The sequence below is a fragment of the Artemia sp. Qi Xiang Cuo genome, chromosome 8 (assembly GCF_049724085.1).
Source record: "Artemia sp. Qi Xiang Cuo chromosome 8, ASM4972408v1, whole genome shotgun sequence".
In the NCBI taxonomy this organism is placed as follows: Eukaryota; Metazoa; Arthropoda; class Branchiopoda; order Anostraca; family Artemiidae; genus Artemia; species Artemia sp. Qi Xiang Cuo.
In genome coordinates, this window is record NC_142801.1 from 41,477,371 (window position 1) to 41,503,621 (window position 26,251).

The window sequence follows — 26,251 nt, forward strand, 5'->3', positions numbered from 1 at the left end:
GAAATATTGCTGAGAAATAGTTATTAAAACTAGCTTACATTTCAGAATTTTTCGACAAAGTGTAATAACTGATTTTTAACGCTACTCCTGCAATCGAATTCATTCCGAATTTTGCCGTCGCTTTCTGGAAATGACTGGAGTTATTTACAAGAAATCTGGTCGTTTCTAAATGCAGACCTTTAGGAGATACCAGTGTCTACACAATAAAGACTAAAAAGAACAAAATAAAACAATATTATTCTTTTCAATTACAGTTTAAAAAGTAGAAAATAATTTTCAGTAGTTTTCGAAAGAGAAGTAACAATTTTCGAGTGTAATTTTTTACCATAAACTCGAAAATATGGGTGTACAAGAAGAAAAACACAATGAGTGAGAGAAAAAGAGAGAAAAGGATCGATAGAGAGAGGAAGAGATCCAAATAAAACCGAACCCATGCAAAATTCAAACCCTACTATGGACATAACTAATCTTGGCGCAGAGATGGACGAAGTTCCAAAAGGTGGGGGGAGGGGTAAGATGAGTACTGCTACGAAGGAAGTCTTAAAATCATTATATACTGATGATGACAAAAACAACAACAAAGTTACCGATGTTTAAGAAGACAACAACGACGATGTTATGGTAACAGCAACGCCGAAAACAGTGGCACTGAAAATCGAATTCATTGTCGATGTCATTGTTGAAATCAACTCCAGAAAAATTCACGCCATCAATGATATTGTTCTTACCATTGGCGTTATTGTCTTCATATTTGACTTCACTGTAACCATCACGACCACAATCATCGTCCTTTTTATTTCCTGCGTTATTGACACAGTTGTCGTATACCCTATACCATCATTTGAACACCTCATTAATTTCCAACAAAATTTTGTCCACCAGTATCCTATCATTACCTCCCGGGAAGCATTCATCAATCAGTCATTACGAGTTGTCGTATTAACACGTTTCATTATGGATTTTGCGTGGGTTTAATGTTGTGTGAACCCAGGTAAACTAATTACTTTGGTTTAGATGTCTAGGCGAAGTTGGGTTGAGTTTAGATTGAGCTTGAGTGGGGTTTTGTATTTTACTTTTACTAACTATGTTGAAATATGCCTTGATTAAACTTGCAAGGGTTGAGATTTGCTAATCATAGGTTAAGCTTCTTTGGGCTAAATTTTGCATGCTGCATTTAGCAGATTAGCCGATGCTTCGTATGAGAAATACCATTTAGGAATATATTTTTCAAAAGTTCATTAGACTTTCAAAGGTTACATTGTTCGACGTAGCTCGACAAACTGTGCCAGTCAGTCAATAAAACTAGCTGCTTCCGCCCCCTTCCTTCAGAAAATTTTGGCAAGTGATGATTATCCTAGTGAGGACAGTTATGGAGAAAAGCTTTACCATTGCACTCGTTAAAGTCTCCTTGGTTCTAATAGAATACTGAATACTGCTGTCTTGCTCTTCTGCTCTCATCTTATTTTTCTTTTGAGCTGCTGCATATTCAACGGCCATTTCAATGACATCCTGAACTTCTGGAAGACCTTTAATATAAAATATGCAAATTTAAAACACATTTTGCTACTTCTTGCCACTAAAACCCTCAAGGCTCAGCAAAGGAAAAGGTTAAGGACAAGTATAAAAAAATAGAAAATTACAACAAAAAGGTCTGGTATTTAGTAATGACTCATTCTCAGCCACCTAAAAGGAAATTTTTTTTTGGGTTTTCGGATCCATGCCAACTTTTTTCGAATATTTCTCACATATTTCACCTAATTTTTCCATTTTAGGAATTTATTTCAACTACTACCGCCCCCCCCCCCCACCCACGCCCCTGAAATGAATTCCTTCATTTTAAAAAAGTTTTTTATTAAAAATCAAAGAAAAGGCGTTACTAAAACCTAAAAAGAGAAGAAATAAAGTCATATAATAAATCAAACTTAAAACGAAATAAAATAATTTTACGGTGCTAGGACAAATTGAAGAGATGAGGCAATTCTTTAGTCGGCTCTGCCGACAAAAGTAGTACTGGGGAAAAACCTTAATTTTGTTTCCTCACCATCGATTTAATACCGAAGTTGTCAACACTTTATTATTTTAGAAATGATATGACCCAAGAAGAATTTTTCTTACAAAAAATTAAATAAAAATTACACACAGCTTAAAACGGTCTCAAAATACGTTGTATTCTTAAAACACGTTTCAATCTCTATTTCGTGACAAACAACCAATTTTTTAATTAATAAGTCCACCACGTATCAATGGCACCATGAATATAAGCCAATGCTTTATCACTTTGCTCCACAGCATAAAATCTAACACAATCTAAAATGTTATTTCTAAAACTGTATGAATCTCTTTAACTGTATATTACTAACTGTACATGTACAAAACTGTACATTACTTTAACTAAAACATAAACCCCTACTAACTGTCTTCAACTCATTTGATGCTGAAACACCTTGACTCTATGTCTATCACCGAGTGATCGCCATACGTCCAATTACTAATAACTGAGATAATATGCCACTGCATTACACTATTATTTTTAATCCTTATGTTACCACTTCCATGAAGAAAATTTCCCTACCCAAAAATATGTCAGAAAAAAAAAGTAAAAGGTAGACCAATTGGTACCAGTGTGTAACTCCTTGTACCTGAACTTGGATAAGTTTTAATATTCTTGCTTACAAGTCAGGAATCTGCCAACTAGGACCCGACCGATATATTAGCCGAAAGATATTATCGGGCCGATAAAAGGCTCAGTGTCATTATTGGATATAGGGGGGAAAATATCGGTTATCGGCGGATGTTTTTTTATGCGCAACTTGTTCAGATGAAAGCACTAGATTTCCTCAGGTAATTTTGGGCTTGTCCAGTCCTTGGGGGCGAAGCCACCAGCTAAATCTGACCATCGTCGAGAGAGCAGCCGAGGCGAGTCAAATGAAATCAAAGTTTATTTGTTGTCAATACTTGTGAATACAAACCTGGTGCAGCAATGTTCTAAATGTATGGTGACTTCAAGAACATACATCTTCTACTAAAACAACCAAAGAATACAATAAACCATACAATTCTGGTTAATGAATGTTCACTTGCGTGGGTGAAAAAACGAAGATTCAATCGGATAAAACCATGATATCCAGTCAGTGGCGAAACTAAGAGGGGGGGGGGAGGGTTCTCCCCTCCGAGTTGTCACCGCCGCGAGTCAGCACCTCGGAATATTTACCTATTTACCTTGGAAATTTAGCTTCTGTGTCTGCATTTGTCGGCATACTGGAAGATTTTGTCGAAACATTCTTTAAATCCCTCCTCCAAGCTTAAAACTCCAGCTGCATCCCTGTATCCACTATCCAGTGTGCCTAGCATGGATTCGTTAGTAAGAGACCATATCATATGAATGTAAAGTTTGCACATTAATCTGTGAATGATTAAAATTCAAAGTCCCGCTATTGAAATTTGGATTTTGAATAATCAATTTAAATAAATATCTTACGCTTCTTTCAATCAGATTTTCACGTATTCGCGTTTTTGTAATTAAACTGGCTTCTTTGATTTATTTGTTTTTCTTATTTGTCACTTCTGCAAACATCCGCCATTTCATTTGTGTGCTCAGAAGCTGCCACTGGCGGATCTGGGGGGGAGGGGGCGGGCTCTCCAAGATTTTTTCTGGCACCCTCTTATGTTGTATTTTTTCTTCTTTTTTTTACTCTTTTTTTAGAATAAATTTGTAAATTTGGTAAACTATTGGCACCTTTGTCACATTACCCAACCACCCAAAGATTTTGCTCATTGGCTCCCTTGTCCCATTGGACCTTCTTCAAGATTTTGCTCTTGATCCACCCCTGGAAGCTGCTGATCAGAAAAGGTAAAGAAAATCATACAATTCTTGCAAATGGCCTAATTTTTGAAATCCACAGTGAAATATCGAGGCTGTTCTTTGGTGTATAACAAGACCAGGGAGAAACATGTAAGTATGAATATGGGCAGAGAATAGGGGATTCTAAATTTAAGTGAAGTTTTTTCCCGGAGGGGAATTTTTCGGCATATAATATGGATATCGTATCGGTAACGATATCGGACCCCAAAAACTTATATCGGTGGGGCCCTATCGCCAATAATGAAGCTTTGAAGCCTTCTAGCCCCTGGATTGTAAAACTCAATGGTAAAAAATCTCTTGGTTAACGTCTCTTTGGCTGTAGGTACCCCCCCCCCTACGGAATTTCAAGTGTTTGTGGACACTTGTATGCTTAAATTAGGTGAGACTCAAAAGGGACAAACACCTCTAAAAATCCATCCGCTATAGGTTTCAAGCGGACTCGAAGCCAGTGAAGAGGAGTACGCTTTTGAAAACCATCATTGCTATGTCCCATTGGCACAAGGTACTTTCCCCATAAATGTCAAGCCAATCAGTGAGTAAACAGATGCCTTGCTGCCTTTTCATTGTTAAGTTGGCGATGGGACGTGGCCTTGAAGGGGCAAAATCCAGTTTTGTGAATTCAATCCTTCAGATACAAATATCTTGTATGATTATGTTTCACGCAGGGAAAAATATGCGTACATTGCTGCAAAAAGCCGGCTGTGAGACGGAGAAGAGTTTTCGAGGGGCTAAGGATCCACTTTTTGTTTCGAACCATACGGATAGAAAAACACTGCACGTTTTTGATTTGAACAAGGGGCAAGTACCTGCAATTACACCTAAAACTGGATCCAGGAGGGGTATGAGGGTGTTGAAAGGACCACTGTTCCACTTTGGTTCTATAGCCATGCAGATAGAAATTACTTGCGGGATTCCGGTTCGAAGAAGGTGCTATATTCATGCCCATCTACTAGAAAGTTGGCGGTGGGAAGATGATGTATGGGGCATAGGCTCAGCCAATATTGATAATTCTTGCACGATTCTGCTTCAAAAAAGGTTAAATATTGCTACCCATCTTAAAAACAATTGTTTACCATGCTACTATAAAGTCGGTAGTAGGATGGCGAAGGAGGAGAGCGGCCATATAAATCACAGGCCCAATTTTTGCCTACAACTTGCTTTTACAGCGAATCAGGGCTTAGCTCGTTTTTTTTAACAGTCATTATCCAATTCTTTTCGATGAACACCAAAACAGCCCCTCAATATTTTCCAGATGGTGGATCTCATGAACGATTCCCCCCCCCCACAAAAAAAGAAAAGATTGATGCAGTAAAGGTTAAAGACTCTTCAGTGAGTATTAATAAGGGTTAAAAAAAGATAGTAACTCTTTTAGTTCAAAAGTTTACGGTGAACAAAAATCTGCAAAAGTTTAGGAGGCATAGGTAATACCATTCCCCTGCATCAGTCCCAAACACAGAAAATGTAATCCCAAATTCAACCAAAATCGTAAACAGAAGCGACTTGTAAAAGTAGAGGACAGCACTTTCGAACCGGCGAGAGTGTTCTTTCTTTGGATCAGTGAATTTTCTATTTATTTTCAAAACATTTTCCAAGAAAACATTTTGGCAATGGGGCCAGGGAATAAACTTACATCTTACGCACTTTTGGATTTTAGTCTACCTTCAGTTTTAAACTCCTGCCTGCTACATATGTCTAAAATACATTGCAAACAGTATAGTTGTCAAACACGGCACTTGATAGCCATTAACTTTTTTTTACACTGAAAAATGTGCTCTTTCAACGAATAAGGATACTTTGGTGCAAGAGTATGTGTTAAGAGAACTAAGAGCTACGAACGCCATTGACAGGTCAGTGTTCGCACCACAGCTTGAGAATTCAAAACAAATTTAATTCCAGTTTGTTAAAATTTGGATTTCGATAAAGTCTAATTAAAAGAGTAACAATAAATACCCCGAATATTTTTATTTAGGGTTTTATACTTAAGTTCATAATTTTCTGGGTAGCTCCAAATGACATTGGATTTTTTTTTTTTTTTTTTTTTTTTTTTCAGAGACAAGCTAGAGCTTCCTCTTTTACGGTTTCCAATAACAGCAAAAAAAAATTACCATTTTTATGAGAGATTTAGCTGGAATTTCCCAAATGTTTAGCATGAAAGTACCAAGGACATCAAAACGAAAACCTTTTTTGCCCCCCAGGGCGAAGCTAGGGTTTTGATTTTGGCGGAGGGGGGGGGGGAAGGAACAAAGAATATGCCTACAAAATTGTCCAGTTTGCCGACAAATATGGACACAAAAGCTAAATTAGGACGCAAAAGACGTCCAAAGTTCCAAGGCGTCAGCGCTACGTGCCGACACCTTGAAACTCTGGGGGAGTGACCCTCTCCTCCTTAGCTGCGCCCCTGTTGCCCCCAGTACCCAAGCCAGGTCTATTCATACCTGAGAACCGCTGTTCTCCAAGATTTTTATTTTCGTCAGTGTTGCCACGTTGAACAGTGAAAATAAAATAAACAAACTAATTTGTTGAATTTGGCAACGCTTTTCGTCTATAAAGATTTGAATATTAAAAATCAGTTCATTCTTAAACAGAAATAAATTTCAAAGAGAAATTACTAGCTATAAGATGCAAGTAGAAATAAATAGCTCTAGCTTCAGAATTTTCACCCACATTTTTTCTTTTTTACTTCTTTTTTTATTGGCACCTCTACTTCCAATAACTGCATACCTGCATATGGAGATCTTATTAATTAAAAATCCAATTCCTAATTTTTGTTAATCTTAAAGATATATATGGATGACTAAGTTTCACTTTGCCAGCTCAAGCAAACAGGTTTAATTTCCACTGCTCTTGCTACTTTAATAATTCGTCAGAGCAGGTCAGTTTATCAGAGCAGAAATTCAAATGACAGCAACGATTAGAATATTATATTGTTGTAATGTTTCTGTCAGTTTAAAAAATTGCCCTTGAAGATTGTTTAGCCACCCTGTATATACAGCTTATGAAGCAAGAAAGAGAGAAAAAAAAAACGTATACGTACACTTCTGTTTATTCTTAGCAAAAGCAACCTCCCAAGTCATCGAAACTCTTCTGTCCTGTTCCTTCATCACAGCCAATTCTGGGCGTTTCTTTTTTATTGTTTTCTAAAAAAAAATATTTCTTAAAAAAAGATAATGATGTAGCTTATTTGAACAAAAAAGTAAATGTCTATTTCCATTTTGTACAAACCTGCATTCACCTCATTAGTACATAAGCAAAGCAAGAGAGAAGGAAGAGAGAATCGGAGAGAGATATCGAAGAAGAGAAAGAGAAAGACACAAAGAGAGAGAGAGAGAAATATAAATGGAGTTTAGCTAGAAGTTATTCGGTGCATTATGACCATCTGATCCTTTCTCTATCAGGTCTGCGCCCATTTTTTAATGTTCAAGACATACGAGACATGCGAGCTTTATCTTTCATTATTGCAAGTACTTTTTGTTTTTGCCTAGGTGGCATAGCAACCAGATTGTTTGTATGTTTGGTGTAACTGATATTGTGATGTCTTATAAAGTGTCAAGCTTAGTTCTGACAGAGCGCAAGTGTTGCTTCACCTAGCGAAAATTGCTTCGCCGAGCCACAAAGGCCTTCCGAAGCGAAAAAAATCGCTTGGCCATGCTTCAACTTTAAGTTGAAAAAAATCGTGCAGCAAGGCCATATTTAAAAAAAAAGAAAATAGATGCTGAAAAATCAATAACAAGCATTAGATTATATCTTGTAATCTATGATATACACTGCAAAGAATACAAGGACCTGGGAATAACAATAATGCATGGAAGGAGGTGGCAAGAATGCTTGATGAATTAGGTAAAAATGTGTTAGTTATTTATTCAATTTTTGGAATGAGTAGCCTAGCTCTTAATAAATAAAGGAAAACAAAATATCACAAGCTGTTTGCTGAAAATCCCGTGTTCACTCTGTTTATAACAGTATATGTTCTAGAATGCTAATTCTATATAAGGAATTCTCAAGTATACGTTTCAGAATATTCATTCTTTCAAACAGTTCGTGGTAACGAACTGTAAGTAAGGAGCGACCCGGCTCAATGGTAACCGAAACTCTAGAAAACGTGTTTTTGATACCAATAGATATATCAAAAGAATCAGATTTCAATTCTGATTTCAAATATATAACTTTCGTCAAGTTTAATGCTAATCATCAAAAGTAACGCACCTGAGAAAATTTAGCTAATTTTCGAAAAAAGGGAGAGAGACCCCCTAAAAATTCTAGAGCCTTAATGAAAATCATATCATCATATTCAGTGCATCGGAGAAACCTATTATAGAGTTTTCAAGCTCCTATATGCAAATATGTGGAATTTTCAATTTTTTGCCAGAAGAATGATCACGGATGCGTGTTTTTTTGTTTATTTGTTTTTTGTTTTTTTTTTCCCAGGGATTACCGTATAGACCCATGTGTCCGAGAATATCGTGGGAGGGGTAATTTGAACGGAAATTAAAAGTTATATTTCCCATTTTAAGTGACAAAAAAAATTGAGGGCAACAAGGCCCCCTCCCACGCTTATTTTTTTCCCAAAGTCACCCGATCAAAATTTTGAGATAGCCATTTTGTTCAGCATGGTCAAAAATATGATAAATATGTCTTTTAGGATGATTTAATCCCCCGAAGTTCCCAGAGGGAGGGCTAAAAGTTACGAACTTTACCCAATGTTAACATATAGTATTGGTTATTGGGAAGTATACAGAAGTTTTCAGGAGGTTTTTTTCTGGTAGTGGGAGGGAAGGATGGGTCGGTGGTTATGGTGGAGGATCTGTTCATGAAGGAAGTTTTCATGGGGGAAGGGAAAATACCATGAAGGGGGCGCCGGACTTGCCAGCATTATTTATTGGTTATTAGAAAGTATACAACCATTTTCAGGAAGGATGTTTTCTGGAGGGGGGGGGCTAGAGGACGGGGTTACTCTGGATAATATTTCCGTGGAGGATGTTTCTTTGGGGTAAGGGACCTTTCTATGAAGGGGGCACCGGATTTCCAAGCATTATTTAAGAAACATTCAGAAATTAAATAAAAATAAATAAGTTTTTTCAACTGAAATGTAAGAAGGAATATTAGAACTTAAAACGAACAGAAATTATAACGTATGTGAGGGGGTTCTCCCCCAAGTCAATACCTTGCTCTTTACGCTACAGTTTTTTTAGTTCTTTCAAAAGAGCTATCTATTCTAATTAAACGGCCTTTGTGATTCAGGGGTGTGTGAATCAAATTTTTTTTTAACTTTTAACGTAAAGAGCGTGGTATTGACTAAGGGGAGAACCCCTTCATATAAGTAATAACATATACGTAATAAAAAAAACAATAAAAAAACAAGCGATACGGCTCAATAGTAATCGAAAATTTTTAAAACAAAATTTTGATGTCAATAAATGTATCAAAAGAATGTGTTTATAATGCTGATCCTAAATATATAAATTTTATTAAGTTTAGTATTACTCATCAAAGGCTACGAGCCTGAGAAAATTTACTCGATTTTTTAAAGAGGGGGAAACATCCCCTACAAGTGAAAGAATTTTAATGAAAATCACACCGTCAGATTCAGCGTATCAGAAAACACTATTACATAGGTTTCAAGCTCATATCTGCAAAAATCTGCAACTTTGTTTTTTTTGCCAGAAGAAAAATATACGAATATAGAAGTTAGTTACGTAAGTTAATTTGTAAAGACATCCATTTAGCAAAAGAAAAGTAAAATTTTTATGCAAATAAAAGCAGCATTAACTAAAAAACGATCAGAAATTAAATAAAAAAAACAAGTATTTTAAACTGAAAGTAAGGAGCGACATTAAAACTTAAAACGAACAGAAATTATTCCGTATATGAAAGGGGCTGTCCCCTCCTCAACGCCTCGCTCTTTACGCTAAAGTTTGACTCTGTCTTACAACTTTATTTTTTAAAACAATAAAAAACTTTAGCGTAAAGAGCGAGGCGTTGAGGAGCGGACAGCCCCTTTCATATACGGAATAATTTCTGTCTGTTTTAAGTTTTAATGTCGCTCCTTACTTTCAGTTTAAAAAACTTGTTTTTTTTATTTAATATATAAAAGAATCGACATTTTTTATACCAAAACATTTTCAATACCAAATAAATGTGGCTTGTCTTACATAATTATATTTAATTATATATACTTATATTATATCCTACTTATAAAAACTCGCCTTCAATGCGAATTGTAAAGCGAATTTCGTTTCCTCGCGAACTATTTTTTTTTCACAAGCAATTTTGTTGGGCTCTGTCAGAACTCAGCTTCAGACGTAAAGTCAAAAGAAAAAGCATGTGCGGCTAGATCCTTATTTTCCTCTTGTTCGATTATTTTGATGCATTTACATTGTAGCTTTGTCGTAGGGAGTGTTTATTTAATTTATGTCTTTCTTTTTTTGTTACTCCATTTCTTTTGTTTATATATTAAGCTATAAGTCATTATTATTATTAATAATTGTTATTATCATAATGATCATTTTATGAATATTTCGTAAAAGTAAACAAACTAGCTGTAAATTAGTTTCAGCAATTTTTTTTCATAGTGCGAAGCACGCCATTTTTACTGGTTATGTTTTCTATGAAGAATAAAAAATAAAAGTGAAACACACAAGTATAAAATAGTAGCTCCCAATATTAAACAAATATCAAAGGTTAGCTATTAACTAAGTACGAACAGTTCTTAGTTTAGACCATAGAGCGGTCAGGTTAATGAATATTTAATGGTTTCAGAGTCTGTTTCGATACCCTTCAATAATTTTCCCCTCAATATAGGCCTGACAAGCATTTCTTTGCATGAAAGAATAACAATTTATATGCAATTGGAATCTGCATACCATAGGTAGTGCAATAGCGCTGTCTAAGTAAAGAGCGATATGGGTACAATGTATTATTTATTATTATTATCTATTTTTTTATACCACGGCACTTCATAAAGAAGGAGTTGTCGTAGAAACTTTGAAAGGGAATCATTCAATTAGAAATTGAAAGTTCTAGTGCCCTTTTTAATAGTCAACAGCAATTGGAGGGCAGCCAGCCCTCCCCCTCCCCCACGCGCATCATTTCCCTAAACACATCCAACCAAAATTTTGAGATATTTTTTTCAGCGTAGTTGAAAGGTCCGGAAATTATGTCTTTGAGGATGACATCCCCCCCACAACTCTCAGGGCAGGGGTTGTAAGTTATGCGCTGAGGGCATATAAGGTTGAACTTATCTGAATGTCATTTTGTATGGAATCTGAAAAAAAATATAGCGTCCCAGCAGTTCAAATCAACCTTGTTGCTATTCGGAGATCAGCTTACTTAGTAAAACGCAAAATTTCATTTAAAAACTATTTCAAAGCACTAACAAAAGAAAGAAACATCTAAAAAAGGGCAGAAGGTAATTAGAAAAATAAACGTATCACATTGATGATTTCTTTTTGACAAAATACGCCCACTTCTTACCGGTTACCCAAAACGAGGATATGTGCTTAACGAAATAGGCATATCTTATTTACATAAATTAAAATGCTTTTAACTACTTATTTACACATACAGAGTAATGGAAAACAGCTAACTGGTGCAAATTTAAACTTTGCAATTAATAAAAGAAGCTAAAATTAACATTAAACAAAAAAAATAAAATGCAAAAATGCTTGACAACATAACTAGATGGGGGAGGGGGGTAATTTTTTTTCATACACAATTTTGAAAAACTACATCAAAAACGTGCTTTCTTATTCGTTTTTATACGTACTAAAAAGTTGACTTCCATTTTGTTTCTTTTTTACCTGAATCTTTTCCTCGGTACGAATGCACGCTGAAAGTCGAGCTTGAATTTGAGATCGCAAAGAATCAGCGTGGAACTTTTTGACGGCGTCTTGCTGCTGCTTCAGTTTATTAAGCTCCATTTTATTCTGAATAGCCCGACGTAAGCTAAAACGAATCAAAAAATTATCTGAATGTAAAACAGCAAGCATTAATCCAAAAAATTTCGTTGCAAAAAAAATCACCTTTTTACTTTCGATTAATTTTTAAAAAGTCCGAATATAGGTTTTTCAAAAAAAAAGTAAAGAGCAAAATTAAGACCTAAAACGATAAGAAATACCATCACATAACTGTCAAAGTTGAAACCGACGGAAAGTGCCATGATGGAATAGGTGAAATAAAAAAAAAGAACACAAATTAAAAATAATAATGAAGCCAAACTAGAAACAAAACAGAAATTACAACAAAACAGAGTGGGCTACCGCCCCTTCAAACTCTCTAAAAGCTGAAGTGTAAGATCTTAACTAAAAGATTCTTTTCATGTTTTGTTTTGTTGTAAATGCTAGTGTGTTTGAATAAATATATATCAAGGTCAGTTAGTTCTGTCTTGTTGTCTTCAGTAAAATTATTTCTTGTCTTTTGATAGAATAATATATGTTTCTTTGAGAAGGGTTTCGTTGATAAAATTTTTTTAAAGTATATCAAAAACAAAAATTATTCTTTTAGAAGATAAGACATTTGATTATTTCATTCTTAGATGCGAATTAAATTCTTATTCATATCTTCCGCAAGGACAAGTTTTTCGTCTAAGATAAAAATACAACTATTGTGGAGAAATGAATCAAGAAACGCCATTTCTCGTGTCAAGATGAGTAGGGGTCAGAGGAGTCACTCTATGAACAGCAAAATCGTGAGGACATCCAGTCACAAGAATACACATGAGCTATCAAGGGACAGTTTTGGGCTAAGGTCCGAGGAATCGAAGCTGCTGGGTCATCGGGCGGTCAACTTTAGCATGGTCAACAAATGGAGAATCGAAGAAATTTTATTAGTTTACTTGGGACTAATAGCCTGACATCAGCCTGATATTGGTGGCCTCCGAGGTAGCTTGCTGACGGAGCGACCAAAAAGTCAGAAGTACTGAAATTCAACTGAATTTTGGTATGCGGGTACATATTACCGAAGAGACTTCTCAAAAAAATTTTAGATCGCTTACAGTCACATTCCAGGCATTAGCAAGAATCAAAATTTCACAGTTCGTAGAATCCCTGACTTTTCCAAATTTGAGCCTTTCTAGCGCTTCAACCAATAAAAGCAGTGATATGAAACTCCATGTAAGCAATCTACTTAACTGTAGCTATGTGCTGATTAATTTTCAAACATATTCGACGATTTCCTTTGAAAAATAGGCCGACCTTGGAGGTCAAGTGTGCCTCTGAGAGTGGGTCTTTTCGATCTCCTTGTCCCTTAAGTTTTAAACAGAGAAACGCACTTTCATAAAATTATTGGATCAGATTCTATACCTCTCTAAACCCTAATTATTTTGTTCCATTTATCTAAGGCACTTGCCCCGTAAATCTCACATTGATCAGAATAAAAACCTGCCGGTCTTTCTACTAAAAAGTCGGTGTTGGAGTGGTGTTGGACGGGCCACAAGCCCAATTTTTGCCTCGATCGGACAGATTGAAATTTCTTGTACAATTTGAGGTCAAACAAATTGCAACGTACATACCACGTTCAGCCAAAATTTGTCAGTGGCTTGGGGATTGCAGGTCTTAGAAGGGCAACTGGTGGCCTAATTTACCACTTTATTTGTAGAGACTGAAAATCCTTACGTGATTCTGGCTTAAGGTACATTTTAACCTATATTAGTGATGAGATCATTGTCGGGACCAATGGCTCAATTTTGTTATCTACTCATGTAGATTGGAAATTCTTGGATAAGTTCCGTCCAAACAAGGTGAGCCACGACTACATTTCTGCTAAAAGGTGACAGTGGGATGGAGTTTGGAGAAGATGCTAGAGAGGCCACTAGCCCATTTCCGCGGTTCATTCTAATGATTATAAATTTGTGTGTGATTCCAGATCAAACAAGATATAACATGCCCTAACTTTCTGGTGACCACCGAGTCAGGTCTGCAGGTTGGAATCGCTCAAATTTTTGCACTCAGTCAAGATACGATTCGTTTTTTGGACAGCTTCACCGAAATTCCACAGCATTATACTGGTTGGAAACTCAGGAGGCCTAAGGGGGGTGGTTTCAACTTTACCTGTTTTTTTAAACTTTAAGGCGCGAGGAATCAAGAGTCATATAGCTGAGGAGTCAGAAGAGCAAGCACTTTCCGACTGTTGCTAATCTCATTTTGTTCAATTTGCGCTCCAACGATACCCGATATTTTATCTATGGTAGCTAGAGATTACCTGGACACACTTGCAAAGAACAAAACTGGCACTGAAAAGCAAAAACAAGGACCCAACAATATCGACAAAACAGGGGATGGGAGGTTGGGTTGAACTAAGAAAGCTGTTTGATAAAGTGAATATTTAAAGTTTTAATACAATCTTTTAAGGTCTTTTGTGGGGAGCTTCAACCTGCAAAGGAGCATTTTGGGGGTAGTCCCGATTCCTGATCCCTGTTTGAGCGAAGTAGTCCGACGGCTAGCAGCGGTTCTGCGAAAGAGGGTCAATGTCAAGGTTTTGAATAATTTAATAGATTTAAAACCCTTTGAACCAAAATTTGGTTGTGCTTTTAGGATCCCCTGACCCATGGTACATGCCGCTTAAGTTTAAAACCGATCAAATAAAAGCAAAATACTTGTCTAATTTAACCCTTTTGCCAAAACTACCTCGCACTGAAGTTCAGGTGGGCCAGGGTATATCTTCTATAAGTTTCAAGCCGATTAGACATTCAAATTGTATGTCGTGCATTAACACCCGTTTGAAAAATATACATACCTGATCCAAGAAAAAGAAAACGATTGAGAAAAGATGTAAATCATCGAATATGTTCCAAGTCCCGAAACTTCTTCTGTCCAAGGGTGTGTCTCACGATGAATATGACCCTCCTAAGTTCAGTAGCTCCTTTTGGTCTAGGACTATCGAAAATTTCTCAAGTGTAGTAGCTGCTTTTGGTCAAGGCTGGTTGAAAATGGTTCCAGTGAGGTATCTACTTGGATCTGGGCATATTAAAAACATTCCAAGTCTGAAAGCTCCTCTAGATACTTAGAACCCTTTACTAACCAACACAGTAAACAAGACACCAACTTTTAACCAAGATAGACAGTGAGTTAGTACCCTACACATCTCCTGTATTGCAAAAAAAAGGAAAAAAAGACTGGGGTGAGAATCCCCAAATAATTTACAAAATACTAGAATAGTCCACTACAAGAAGTTGAATGAACTTTCTTCTTTAAATTATTTTTATATGGGAATAACGACGATAATTCACTGACTAATTCAGATAACTTGTAATTATTCACAATAAGAGGAAATACACTAATTACAGGGACCAAACTAACGCACTAATTTACTACTCTAATTTCATGAAAAAATTGCTGTCTTCGGAGTTGAGCCGAAAAATCACCGTGCCTAGCTGGAAAATTCAACAGACAAACATGGCAATCCTTTCATAATTATTTATTGCAGATTATACCGTTCCATACAAATCAAATAACTTGAAATAAAAATCAAACACGCAATTTGATATATACGGTAAAGGAATAAAATTATATACAAAGAACATACAGAATTGGCATATCTTCAAGCAAACGAAGTGGCCTAACTAGCTTCAAGCTGGCCTATTTTTTCAAGCAATTATCTTTAATTAGTGAATAAAAAGCCATGGTGAGTTGGTAGTCATGCATACTTTATGCTCAGTTATGGCTGTCCAATGTGCAGTGCTGGTGGGCAAACTCTCGCCCAAACCCCGGAATCAAAATGTAATTTATACCTTAAGGCAAAACAAAAAGTACCTTTTGTAAGTTGATTGGACTTCTTTCAATGCATTTTCTTCGTCTTGCACGTGCGCTAACGTAACTTCCAACAACTTCGAGGTCTGCTCAATTTGATTCGTCAGTTCTGATATACGCGATTCTAAGCCTAAAAACAAATAACCGTTGAATAAAGATGGATTATAAGAGTTTCGTTGGTCTAAATTAATGAATAACTTTACTAGGCTGAAATTTCTAATTGTTAATTTTTTTCCAGGTTAGAAGAAAACTGATAACAAACGTTAACAAACGCAAAAACGTGCCAGCATTGCAAGCACGCAAAGTGGGAGGTTGAGCGTTCGGGACCGCTTTCTCCCAAAAATTCACCGTTTTTACGATTCTCTCAATGTATCTTATGCAGATTGCTTTTTGCCGAAGCCCCAAACAGATTCCTGCGTTTGTGTCTGGTCATTGTATAATTCAAGAAAACCAAATGGAGGATACGCAGCGTGCAGGAGGAGAGGGTCATCTTGCATGACAATGAATCAAACCATGGACAAATTTTCTTCAAACCAATCAAAGCATAGTTTAGACTTTTAGTCAATAGTTGTAAAAGCCAGACTTACAATAGAAAAAGAGGAGCTAAGACAAGATAGGGCTTTAGACTAGTTTAGACTTTTAGTCAATAGTTGTAAAAGCCAGACTTCCAATAGAAAATGAGGAGCTAAGACAAGATAGGGCTTTAGACTAGTTTAGACTTTTAGTCAATAGTTGTAAAAGCCAGACTTACAATAGAAAAAGAGGAGCTAAGACAAGATAGGGCTTTAGACTAGTTTAGACTTTTAGTCAATAGTTGTAAAAGCCAGACTTACAATAGAAAAAGAGGAGCTAAGACAAGATAGGGATTTAGACTAGTTTAGACTTTTAGTCAATAGTTGTAAAAGCCAGACTTACAATAGAAAAAGAGGAGCTAAGACAAGATAGGGCTTTAGACTAGTTTAGACTTTTAGTCAATAGTTGTAAAAGCCAGACTTACAATAGAAAAAGAGGATCTAAGACAAGATAGGTCTTTAGACTAGTTTAGACTTTTAGTCAATAGTTTTAAAAGCCAGACTTACAATAGAAAAAGATGATCTAAGACAAGATAGGTCTTTAGACTAGTTTAGACTTTTAGTCAATAGTTGTAAAAGCCAGACTTACAATAGAAAAAGAGGAGCTAAGACAAGATAGGGCTTTAGACTAGTTTAGACTTTTAGTCAATAGTTGTAAAAGCCAGACTTACAAAAGAAAAAGAGGAGCTAAGACAAGATAGGGCTTTAGACTAGTTTAGACTTTTAGTCAATAGTTGTAAAAGCCAGACTTACAATAGAAAAAGAGGAGCTAAGACAAGATAGGGCGATAAGACAATAAGAATTAAATATTACTTTACAATAATTATGAGCTATAGGGCGCACTTCACTTTTTCAATTGTTTACATCTGTGACGTAGTTTCGCAAGCCATTTACATTATTCTATAAGCGTATGTTAGTAATGGAAGCTGAATAACACTGCATTTAAAACCTAACTAGTTCTCGTATGTTCGTTTGAGAATTTTAAGCCAATCAAAAGAATAAAACGTAAGATTTCACCTAATTGGTTCTCCTTTGTGAAATTAAAAGCCAGTAAAGAGAATGAAAAGCTGTTTTTCTCACAACATTTTTACAAGTAGTCCCTCTATTGGCCTGTGCATTTGCACTAATTTATAAAACATAAAATCGCGAAGAAAGGAAGAAAAAGAGGACAATTAACAGCCAGTGAAAAAATTTAACAGTTATGCAAATATTTCTGTCAAGACCTCCGCATGACCATCCTCAGTGCCGAATAAAAATATAAAAAACCAAACCTTAAAACAAAAACACAAAACTAAAATTGGACTACCCTTTCCCAGTAACGGTGAAAGGGTAACTGAATAAAAAACACAAGTCTAAATGGCATTTCACAAATTCATTTTACGTAAAGCACTCATAAAGGCTAATCGCTTTCCAGTTAGATTAATATCAGAGACTATTTGATTGCGCAACATAATTTTGTAGATGTATGTAAAAACGATAAGAATTAATAATTTCATCATAAATCGGGCTTAAAAAGTTTCTCCAGTGTCTCTATTGAGAGCTACATTTTGGTGAATGTGCTTTTTTTATCTCGACTGCCTCCCTGAATTGTAAAAAATTATGCCAATTGTAATTGAAAAGTAATTTAATCTCGAGGTATTCCTTACAACTAAAAAAATGTTGCGTCTTAATTAATTGTAACAGATTGTTATTAAAAAAACTGAAAGGGCTTACGCGAACGCAATTGCATAGTCTTGATCAAAAAATAAAAGAAAATGAGTTTAAACAGACAAACAAAGAAAAGAATCTAATAGTAGAATGGAAAAAATTTAATGAAAGAAAAATGAAAAAGGCAAAGAACTGCTTCCTTTATTGATACTAACGCAATCACTCGCTTAAATTAGAGAATAACTTGTTGTCTAGCATCATGGAAAAAACAGCCAAAATTGAGACAATGTCCGCAGAACAGCCGAGGGCGGGAAAAGTAGTCCGCAATGTACAAACTTTGAACAGTAGAAATATATAGCACGCATACAAAAAAAAAACTTTGTCTGCTGAATATGTGCAGAAAGATTGATAGAAAGAATAATTGTAACTCTTTCTAATTCACTTCTTTTCTCCTTGGTTTCCCGTAAGCCGGTTTCATGACAAAAGAAAAGAGCCAGAGCGACTAACTTAAGCGAAGGGAAAATATCTATTGTAATCCTAAGAAAAGCTTTCAAAACGTGTGCCTTTGAAAATACTCATTTTGAAGGATTGTGGAATTCAGTTATATTAATGATTCGAAATCATTACCTTAATTAAAGTTGCAATTGAGCATGTAGCCTAGAAATGAGAAAGTATCTCACTATGCCTTTTTTTCTGGGGGGGGGGGGAATAAAATTACATTCAAAACCTAAAAAAAAACTCTTGGTGCCTTTCCTAATACACTATTCAAGATCAAATTAACATTGGATAGGACGATTTTAATTAGATGCAGTAGCATTAGTTGCTTTTAGAGAGAGAGAGAGAGAGAGAGAGAGAGAGAGAGAGAGAGAGAGAGAGAGAGAGAGAGAGAGAGAGAGAGAGAGAGAGAGAAATAAATTTTTGTTTAAGACCAATATTCACAAAAAAATCATATCAAACAGACCTACCATGTGAAAATCTATACAGATTTGTTTGTGGCAGGACTCAATATTTTACTCACTTACTACATATATCAGCGGTCGGGGAACCAGGGTAGATTGCCCCAAATGTGGTAAAAATGAAATTTTTGGGGTAAAAATGAAACTTTTGTGAGTAAAAAGTGTGTATTTCTAATTTTGCTATTTTGTAAGCCAGTTAGTATTTTTTCGACTTAAACAATTTATCAACATATGCACGCTACGCCATCTTACTCCCATCTCACTAGTGTTCTCAAATCAAATCTTTGACTCGGCTACCTATTCATCCCAGGGTTGCCAACTGGACATATCTTATGTCCAAAGGACATATTCCTGTGTGCCGGGACACAATGACATAATAGGGCAAAAAAGGGACATATTTTAGAAATTTGGGACATAAAAAGGACATATTTTGCAAATTTATGACATAAAATAGAATATTCCCTCGCTGGATACATATTTAAAAAAAAAATGCATTTTTCAGCAAATCAGTATTAAAACAACTTGTCTAGCACTAAACTTACTTAACTACTTATTTTCTACTAATTTTTTACAAATGTTATTTTTTTTTACAAACGTTATTATTTTTCTGAGTTGCTTGCTCTTTCCCGCAGACAACTATTTGCAAATACTTTTGAAATTCTTTACAAGTTTGCATTCTTTCATCTATAAGCGATTTTTATTTCTCCTTGCTTTTATGCTACAGTCAAGATAATAGGCAAGCAGGCACCTTCTTAGTTAACAATGGCATCCGGCTTCCAATAGTCAGGCAAAAAAATCTATCTATTTATCAAGTATTACTAACTGAAAATGAAAAGTTAGCAAAAGAAAAAAAATTAGATCTTGATGATCTAGAATCAATTTTGATGTCAATAGGTGTACCAAAAATTAGCTTATTGTGATCATTCCAATTCTAGTATATTTTTTAAGTATAATGTTACCCATTAGTGGGCCTGAGAAAATTTGCCAAATTTTCGAAAACGGTGCAAAACACCCCATAAAAGTCAAAGTATTTCATGGAAATCACACCATCAGATTCAGCGTATCAAAGAACCCAACTGTAAAGGTTCCAAGCTCCCATCTATAAACATGAAATTTTATAGTGTTTGCCAGAAGAAGCATCACGGATTCATGTTTATTTGTTGTTGTTTCTTTTTCCAGGGGTGATTATATTGAACCGATGGTACCAGAATTTCGCAAGAAGGATCGTTCAAACAAAAATTAAAAGATCTAGTATCCTTTTTAAGTGACCAAAAAATTGGAGGACAACTAGCCCCCGTCCCACGCCCTTTTTTCCTGAAAGTCGTCTGATCAAAATTTTGAGATAGCCATTTTGTTCAGTATTGTTAAAAGGCACAATAGATATATCTTTGGAGATGACATAACCCCTCAGATTCACCAGAGGAAGGGCCGCAAGTTATGAAATTTACCCATTGTTTACATATAGTATTTGTTATAGGGAAGTATACCGACATTTTCCAAGGGAGGAAGGAGATCTTCTGGGGATGGATTTTCTATGAGGAGAATTTCCCATTGGGATGGAAGTTTCTGGGGGTAAACTTTTCAGGAAAAATTTTATATGGGGAGAATTTATCAGAAATTGTATACAGAATGTTTGTTATTTGTCTTTTTTTTCTCGTTGTTGATCCCATTGTACATGTAGAGACACTCTGAGGGAACTCTCAGGGAAAAGTTTTCAGCGGAGTTGGAATTCTCTTGGGATCTTTTTTTTTTGGGGGGGGGAGGGTTTCTACAGGAGAAACTTCCATGGTGAAATTATCACCAGGAGAAATCCTCCATGGGAAATTTCTGGGGGATAAAATTTCCAGGGGGGGTATTTTCCAAACAGGGATATTCCCCACTGACCTTAAAAAGTATCAGAAACTAAATGAATACGAGTCTTTATTCAAACAAAAGTATAGTAAGGAGTATTTTTCAGGCAGAATCGTAAGCAAAAAATTTTCTGGGAAGGATTCGCAGCAGGGATGGAATTGTCCGGTAGTCATTTCCCGGCGGAAAAATTTTACATGGGAGGAAATTTATATAGAGGAATTGTTCGTGGGGAAATTTTCCACAGAGGAGGTGGATTTCTTAGGATTATCTGAAAAACGATCAGAAATAAATACAAAAACTAGTTTTTCCTACCGAAAATAAGGAGTGACATTAAAACTTAAAAAGTACAGAAATTATTCCGTATATGACGGGGGCTACTCCCTCCTCAATACCCTCCTCTCTACGCTAATGTTCGACCTTTTGTCTATTTTTTTAAGAACGATTCTTGAAACACAAGGACCGTGCAACCCTTGGAGTAACCCCCTTCACCCTTGGTGGAGAGGGGTGGAGCCACCCCCTCCACAAACGTATTCTTTTCCCTAGATGCATCCGACAGAAATTTTGAGATAGAAATTTTGTCAAAATAGTCCAAAGAACATATAACAATACCCTCAGCGTTTACACAACCCATAGGAGTCCTGGGACAAAGGCTGTAAGTTATGCCCCAGGGGCATATAAGATTTTATGGAATGAGTAGTCGTATAAAATTCAGGTGGGGCTCATTTGATTTAAGTTTAGTGCCCTTTAAAAGAGTCAAAAGTGATTTGAGGGCAACCCCCCCCCCCGTACCTATCAGTTCCAAAACCAACATCCAATCAGAATTTGTAGACATCTATTTTGTTCAGCATTGTTAAAAGGTCCACTAATTATGCCTTTGGGGATGTCACCCAACTGATGGTGAGGGGTGAGGGGTGGGGGTGAGGAGCCATGATTCAGAGATTGAAGATACAAGTAATCATTTATTTTCTTTTGTTATTATCTTCTTTTTTTTCTGTGCTTTATGAGAATATTCATAAGTACGTGTTAAAAACAAATTTATATTTTATTTAGAAACTTAAAAGTTATTTTTTAAGTAAGTTGAAACAGTTTGTGATAACCGCCCAGTGCCTGTTTATTAATGTCTTCCCATGGGCGGTTACTTATTGATTATGTTTAACTAGGTCGTTTTGAAATAAATTAATCTAATATAATCCAATATTATTTTCTGTCTCCCTTTAGATGGCAACAAATAGAAAAAGAATATACCAAGACGAATTCCCTAATTACGGTTTTACATAAATAGAAGACAATGGTACAATGAAACCACAGTGTGTTGTATGTATGAAGAAACTGACTTCAGAATCTTTCAAAAAAAGTCAGTTGAAGAAACATTTAGATAATTTGCATTCACACCTGTCTTCCAAACCATGAGAATACTTTGCAAATTTAGAAATATCTGTTCAAACGTTCGTGGTGGCGAACTGTAAGTAAGGAGTGACCCGGCTCAATAGTAACCAAAACCCTAAAAAACGGAATTTTGATACCAATAGATACATCAAAAGAATGAGATTCTTATGCTGATTTCAAATATATAAGTTTCATCAAAAGTTAGTCCTACCCATCCAAAGTTACGCGCCTAATAAGATTTGGCTGATTTCAAAAAAAAAGGGGGAAAGACCCCCTAAAAGGTATATAATCTTAATGAAAGTCACACCATCATATTCAGCGTATCAGAGAACCCTACTGCAAAGGTTTCAAGCACCTATCTACAAAAATTTGGAATTTTGCATATTTTGCAAGAAGAAAGATCACGGATGCGTGTTTATATTTTTTATTTTTTTTTTCCAGAGGTGATCGTATCAACCCAGTGGTCCTAGAATATCGTGGGAGGGCTCATCAGAATGGAAATTAAAAGTTCTAGTGCCCTTTTTAAGTGACCAAAAAAAAATGGAGGGCAACTAAGCCCCCTCCCACGCTCATTTTTCCCCAAAGTCACCCGATCAAAATTTTGAGATAGCCATTTTGTTCAGCATGGTCGAAAATATGATAACTATGTCTTTTAGGATGACTTAATCCCCCGAAGTCCCCGGGGGGAGGGCTGAAAGTTATGAACTTTACCCAATGTAAACATATATTATTCGTTATTGGGAAGTATACAGACGTTTTCAGGGGGAATTTTTTCTGGTAGGTGAGGGGTCGGGGGTTATATGGGAGGATCTTTCCATGAAGGAAGTTTTCATGGGGGAAGGGACATTGTCGTGAAGGGGGCACCAGATTTCCCAGCATTATTAAAGACAAAGATCAGAAATTAAATTAAAAACAACAAGTTTTTCAACTGAAAGTAAGGAGCAACATCAAAGCTTAAAACGAACAGAAAATATTGCGTATATGATTTGGTTCACCCCCTAGTCAATACCTCGCTCTTTAAGCCAAAATTTTTTTAGTACTTTCCAAATAAAAGTAAAATTAATATGCAAATTTTGTTTTAATTATTCATGTATGGTGAGCCAAAATCAAAACCTGCATTAATTCAAAAGCGTTCAAAAATTAAATAAAAAAAAACAAGTATTTTTTTTAACTGAAAGTAAGGAACGACGTTAAAACTTAAAACGAACAGAAATTATTCCGTATATGAAAGAGGTTGTCCCCTCCTCAACGCCTCGCTCTTTACGCTAAAGTTTGATTGTCTCACAACTCTATTTTTTTAAAGAATAAAAAACTTTAGCGTAAAGAGCGAGGCGTTGAAGACGGGACAGCCCCTTTAATATACGGAATAATTTCTGTTCGTTTTAAGTTTTAAAAAAACTTGTTTTTTTATTTAATAAAAGACAAAGATTGAATAGCAACTTGTTTGGTACATTTGATCAGCGTTCAGCAGCAAGGGCTAGCTTTGAAGTAGCATGGTTGATTGCTCGAAATAAGAAACCATATACTATTGGTGAAGATTTTGTTAAACCAGGTGCTGTAAAAATGGCAGAGATTATGTGTTGTCAAAAAGAAACGAAGAAACTGAATTCAGTGTCCTTATCTGCGAGAATTGTAAAAGAACGAATTTCTATATTAGCAGAAAATGTGAAGGAACAGGTTATTTTTGCATTAAAACAGACTAAATATTTTGCTATTCAGCTTGATGAGACAACTGATTTTAGTAGCAATTCACAGTTAATGGTATATGTTCGCTACAAAGGTGCTTATAATTTTGAAGAGGAATTGCTGTTTTGTTCTACTCTCGAGTTGAGATATCGTGGAATTGATGTCTATAATAAAGTAAATGAATACTTCAATGCGCAAAGTTTAAAATGGGAAAACTGTATTTCTGTATCTTTGGATGGAGCTCCAGCTATGCGGGTCATATGAATGGTTTTTCAGCTTTTGTAAAAAAAATCCCAAATATTGAAATTACTACACTGTATTACTACACTGTATGACGCCAGGCCCTTATGGTCAAATATTTAGAACCTACACTGGAAGCCGCCATGCATGATATCATCAAGATTGTAAATTTTATCAGGGGACATGCACTAAACACGCGGCTCTTTCGTGAATTGTCAGGACAGTGAAGCTGAATATACGGACCTACTTTATTATACAGAAGTAAGGTGGCTCTCTCGCGGAAATGTACTAAATCGAGTATGGACTCTCAAAAATGAAGTCCAAATTTTTATGATTGATAAAAAAAAAACATTCTCGCAGATAAGTTTAAAAACTCTTCCTGGGTTGCATATCTTGCATATTTAGCGGACATTTTTGAGGGTATAAATATATTACACAAAGAACTGCAAGGAAAGAATATTAATATCATTTCATCGAGAGAAATAGTGTCAGCGTTTAGATTAAAGCTGCAATATTGGAGACAGAAAGTAGAACAGAACAAGATAGCTTCTTTTTCAAGGTTACCTTTGTTTTTGGAAGATTACGAAAATATTACTTTTGCTGACAGCAAAGATACAATTGTAAGACATCTTATCGAACTTAGAAAGCAGTTTTCAGATTACTTTCCAAATCTTGATACACGTACTGTCAGTTGGATTGTACATCCTTTTAAATGTGAAATTGCTATGATACCAGAAGAACCCCCAGGTTTGGCAGAAGCAATTCTTGAACTTCGACCTAATACTGAAGCACGTATTCAATTTGAGAGTAAACCAAATCTGTCGTCTTTTTGGATGTCAAAAGCTGCAAGGGCTTTCAAAATTGTGCATGAAGAGGTGGTTAAAAAATTGCTGCCATTTGGAACAACATATTTGTGCGAACAAGGCTTTTCAACTCTAATGAACACAAAAACGAAGAACAGAAATCAATTAAACACCGAAGACTGTATTTAAATCACGCTTATATCAAAAAGTCCCAATTTTGAAGCAATTGTATCGAACATGAAACAACATCATTTCTCCAAAACGTGAAGGAAGAATGTTTTCCATTATTCTTTTTTTCTAATCTTTTCAATTCTAATTTTTGTTTGTACCTCCATTATTATTATTATAATTTGTTACAGTGCCCCAAAATATCAACCTCAATTGTACCCCAATAGTTTTTAATTATTATATGTTACTGATATTACTAGTATTACCCTTATGTATTACTACTACTAGGTATTATCATTGATAAATTGAATAAATAATGTTTAAATTAAAATTTTAGTTACTGTTTTCTTTTCAAAATTATCATGAGGGGCTATAACATGAAAGATGCTAAGAAGAGGCGATTTCGTTTTTTTTGCTCTTCTCCATGGGGTAGCATCAACTTACACAAAAATATTTTGGGGTAATGATTAAAAAAGTTCCCCGACCCCTGACATATATAATGAAAAAAAAAACAGAGAAAAATGCAATTAAAAAAAAAACCGTGGGAACCGCAAACCAGTACTTGCAGAAGACAGCCCCCCTCCCTCACCCCTCCTTACTCATCAAGAAATTCTCTATCTCATTTTAAAAGAGGGCACACTTTCAGCCATCTTAGTGCTTTCTGGAAGACTGTTCCAAACCGAAACACTCACATGCCTAAATACAAAACTAGACCTAGCAGTGTGTCGTCTCTCATGTACTAGGTCCACGGAATTCCTTGTATCATAAAAATGGTACGCAGAATTCGATGATAAAACATCGTAAAAGTGCTTAGGTGCTAGTTTATTTAAACACTGATACACGAATACAGGTCTGATAATCTCTCAACTGCCCAGCATTTAAAATATTAAAATGGCGATAATAATCAATTGTACATTCACATTTTTCAAAATCACCGAGCAGGCGCAGCGTTTTATTCTGCACAATTTGTACCCGTTTAAAATTTACAGTAAAATTACTAGCCCACACAGAACAACAGTATAAAATGTAAGGATGAATGAATGTATTATATAAAATTTTCAAAATTGAAACAGGAAAAACATGTTTAAATCTACGAATCAGCCCCAAACCACGCGCAACTTTCACCGATACAATTTCACTATGTTTTTCCAATTTAAATTACAATCTATCTGAAAACCAAGATACCTTGTATCAAATATCTGCTTAATCTCCGTACCATTAAGATTAATTAAACCGAGACATTATCAATAACTCCAGTACGACTAAAAATCATGTAATTAGTTTTACTAGCGTTCATTGCTAAGCAACTAAGACTAGTAAAAACATGCAGGTTATGTAG

The 26,251-nt window shown here is 35.6% G+C and overlaps 1 protein-coding gene across 4 annotated transcripts in view; it reads right to left on the reverse strand.

Annotated features, from left to right (window-relative positions):
• LOC148949417 (uncharacterized) overlaps positions 1–26,251 on the reverse strand; it is a 69,811-nt gene that overhangs the window by 23,357 nt on the left and 20,203 nt on the right. Inside the window, exons 1-5 of one of the 4 annotated variants that reach the window (XM_089093444.1) lie at positions 25,627–25,804; positions 15,607–15,733; positions 11,659–11,803; positions 6,897–6,999; positions 1,387–1,526 (exon numbers count right to left, since the gene is read on the reverse strand). In XM_089093444.1, the coding sequence (XP_088949570.1) occupies positions 1,387–1,526; positions 6,897–6,999; positions 11,659–11,803; positions 15,607–15,733; positions 25,627–25,648 (537 nt within the window). In that variant the 5' untranslated portion in view covers positions 25,649–25,804. Of the gene's footprint in view, positions 1–1,386; positions 1,527–6,896; positions 7,000–11,658; positions 11,804–15,606; positions 15,734–17,446; positions 17,872–24,505; positions 25,312–25,626; positions 25,805–26,251 lie in introns of those variants that run through there. The other 3 variants (XM_089093445.1, XM_089093446.1, XM_089093443.1) reach the window with 3 other exon arrangements.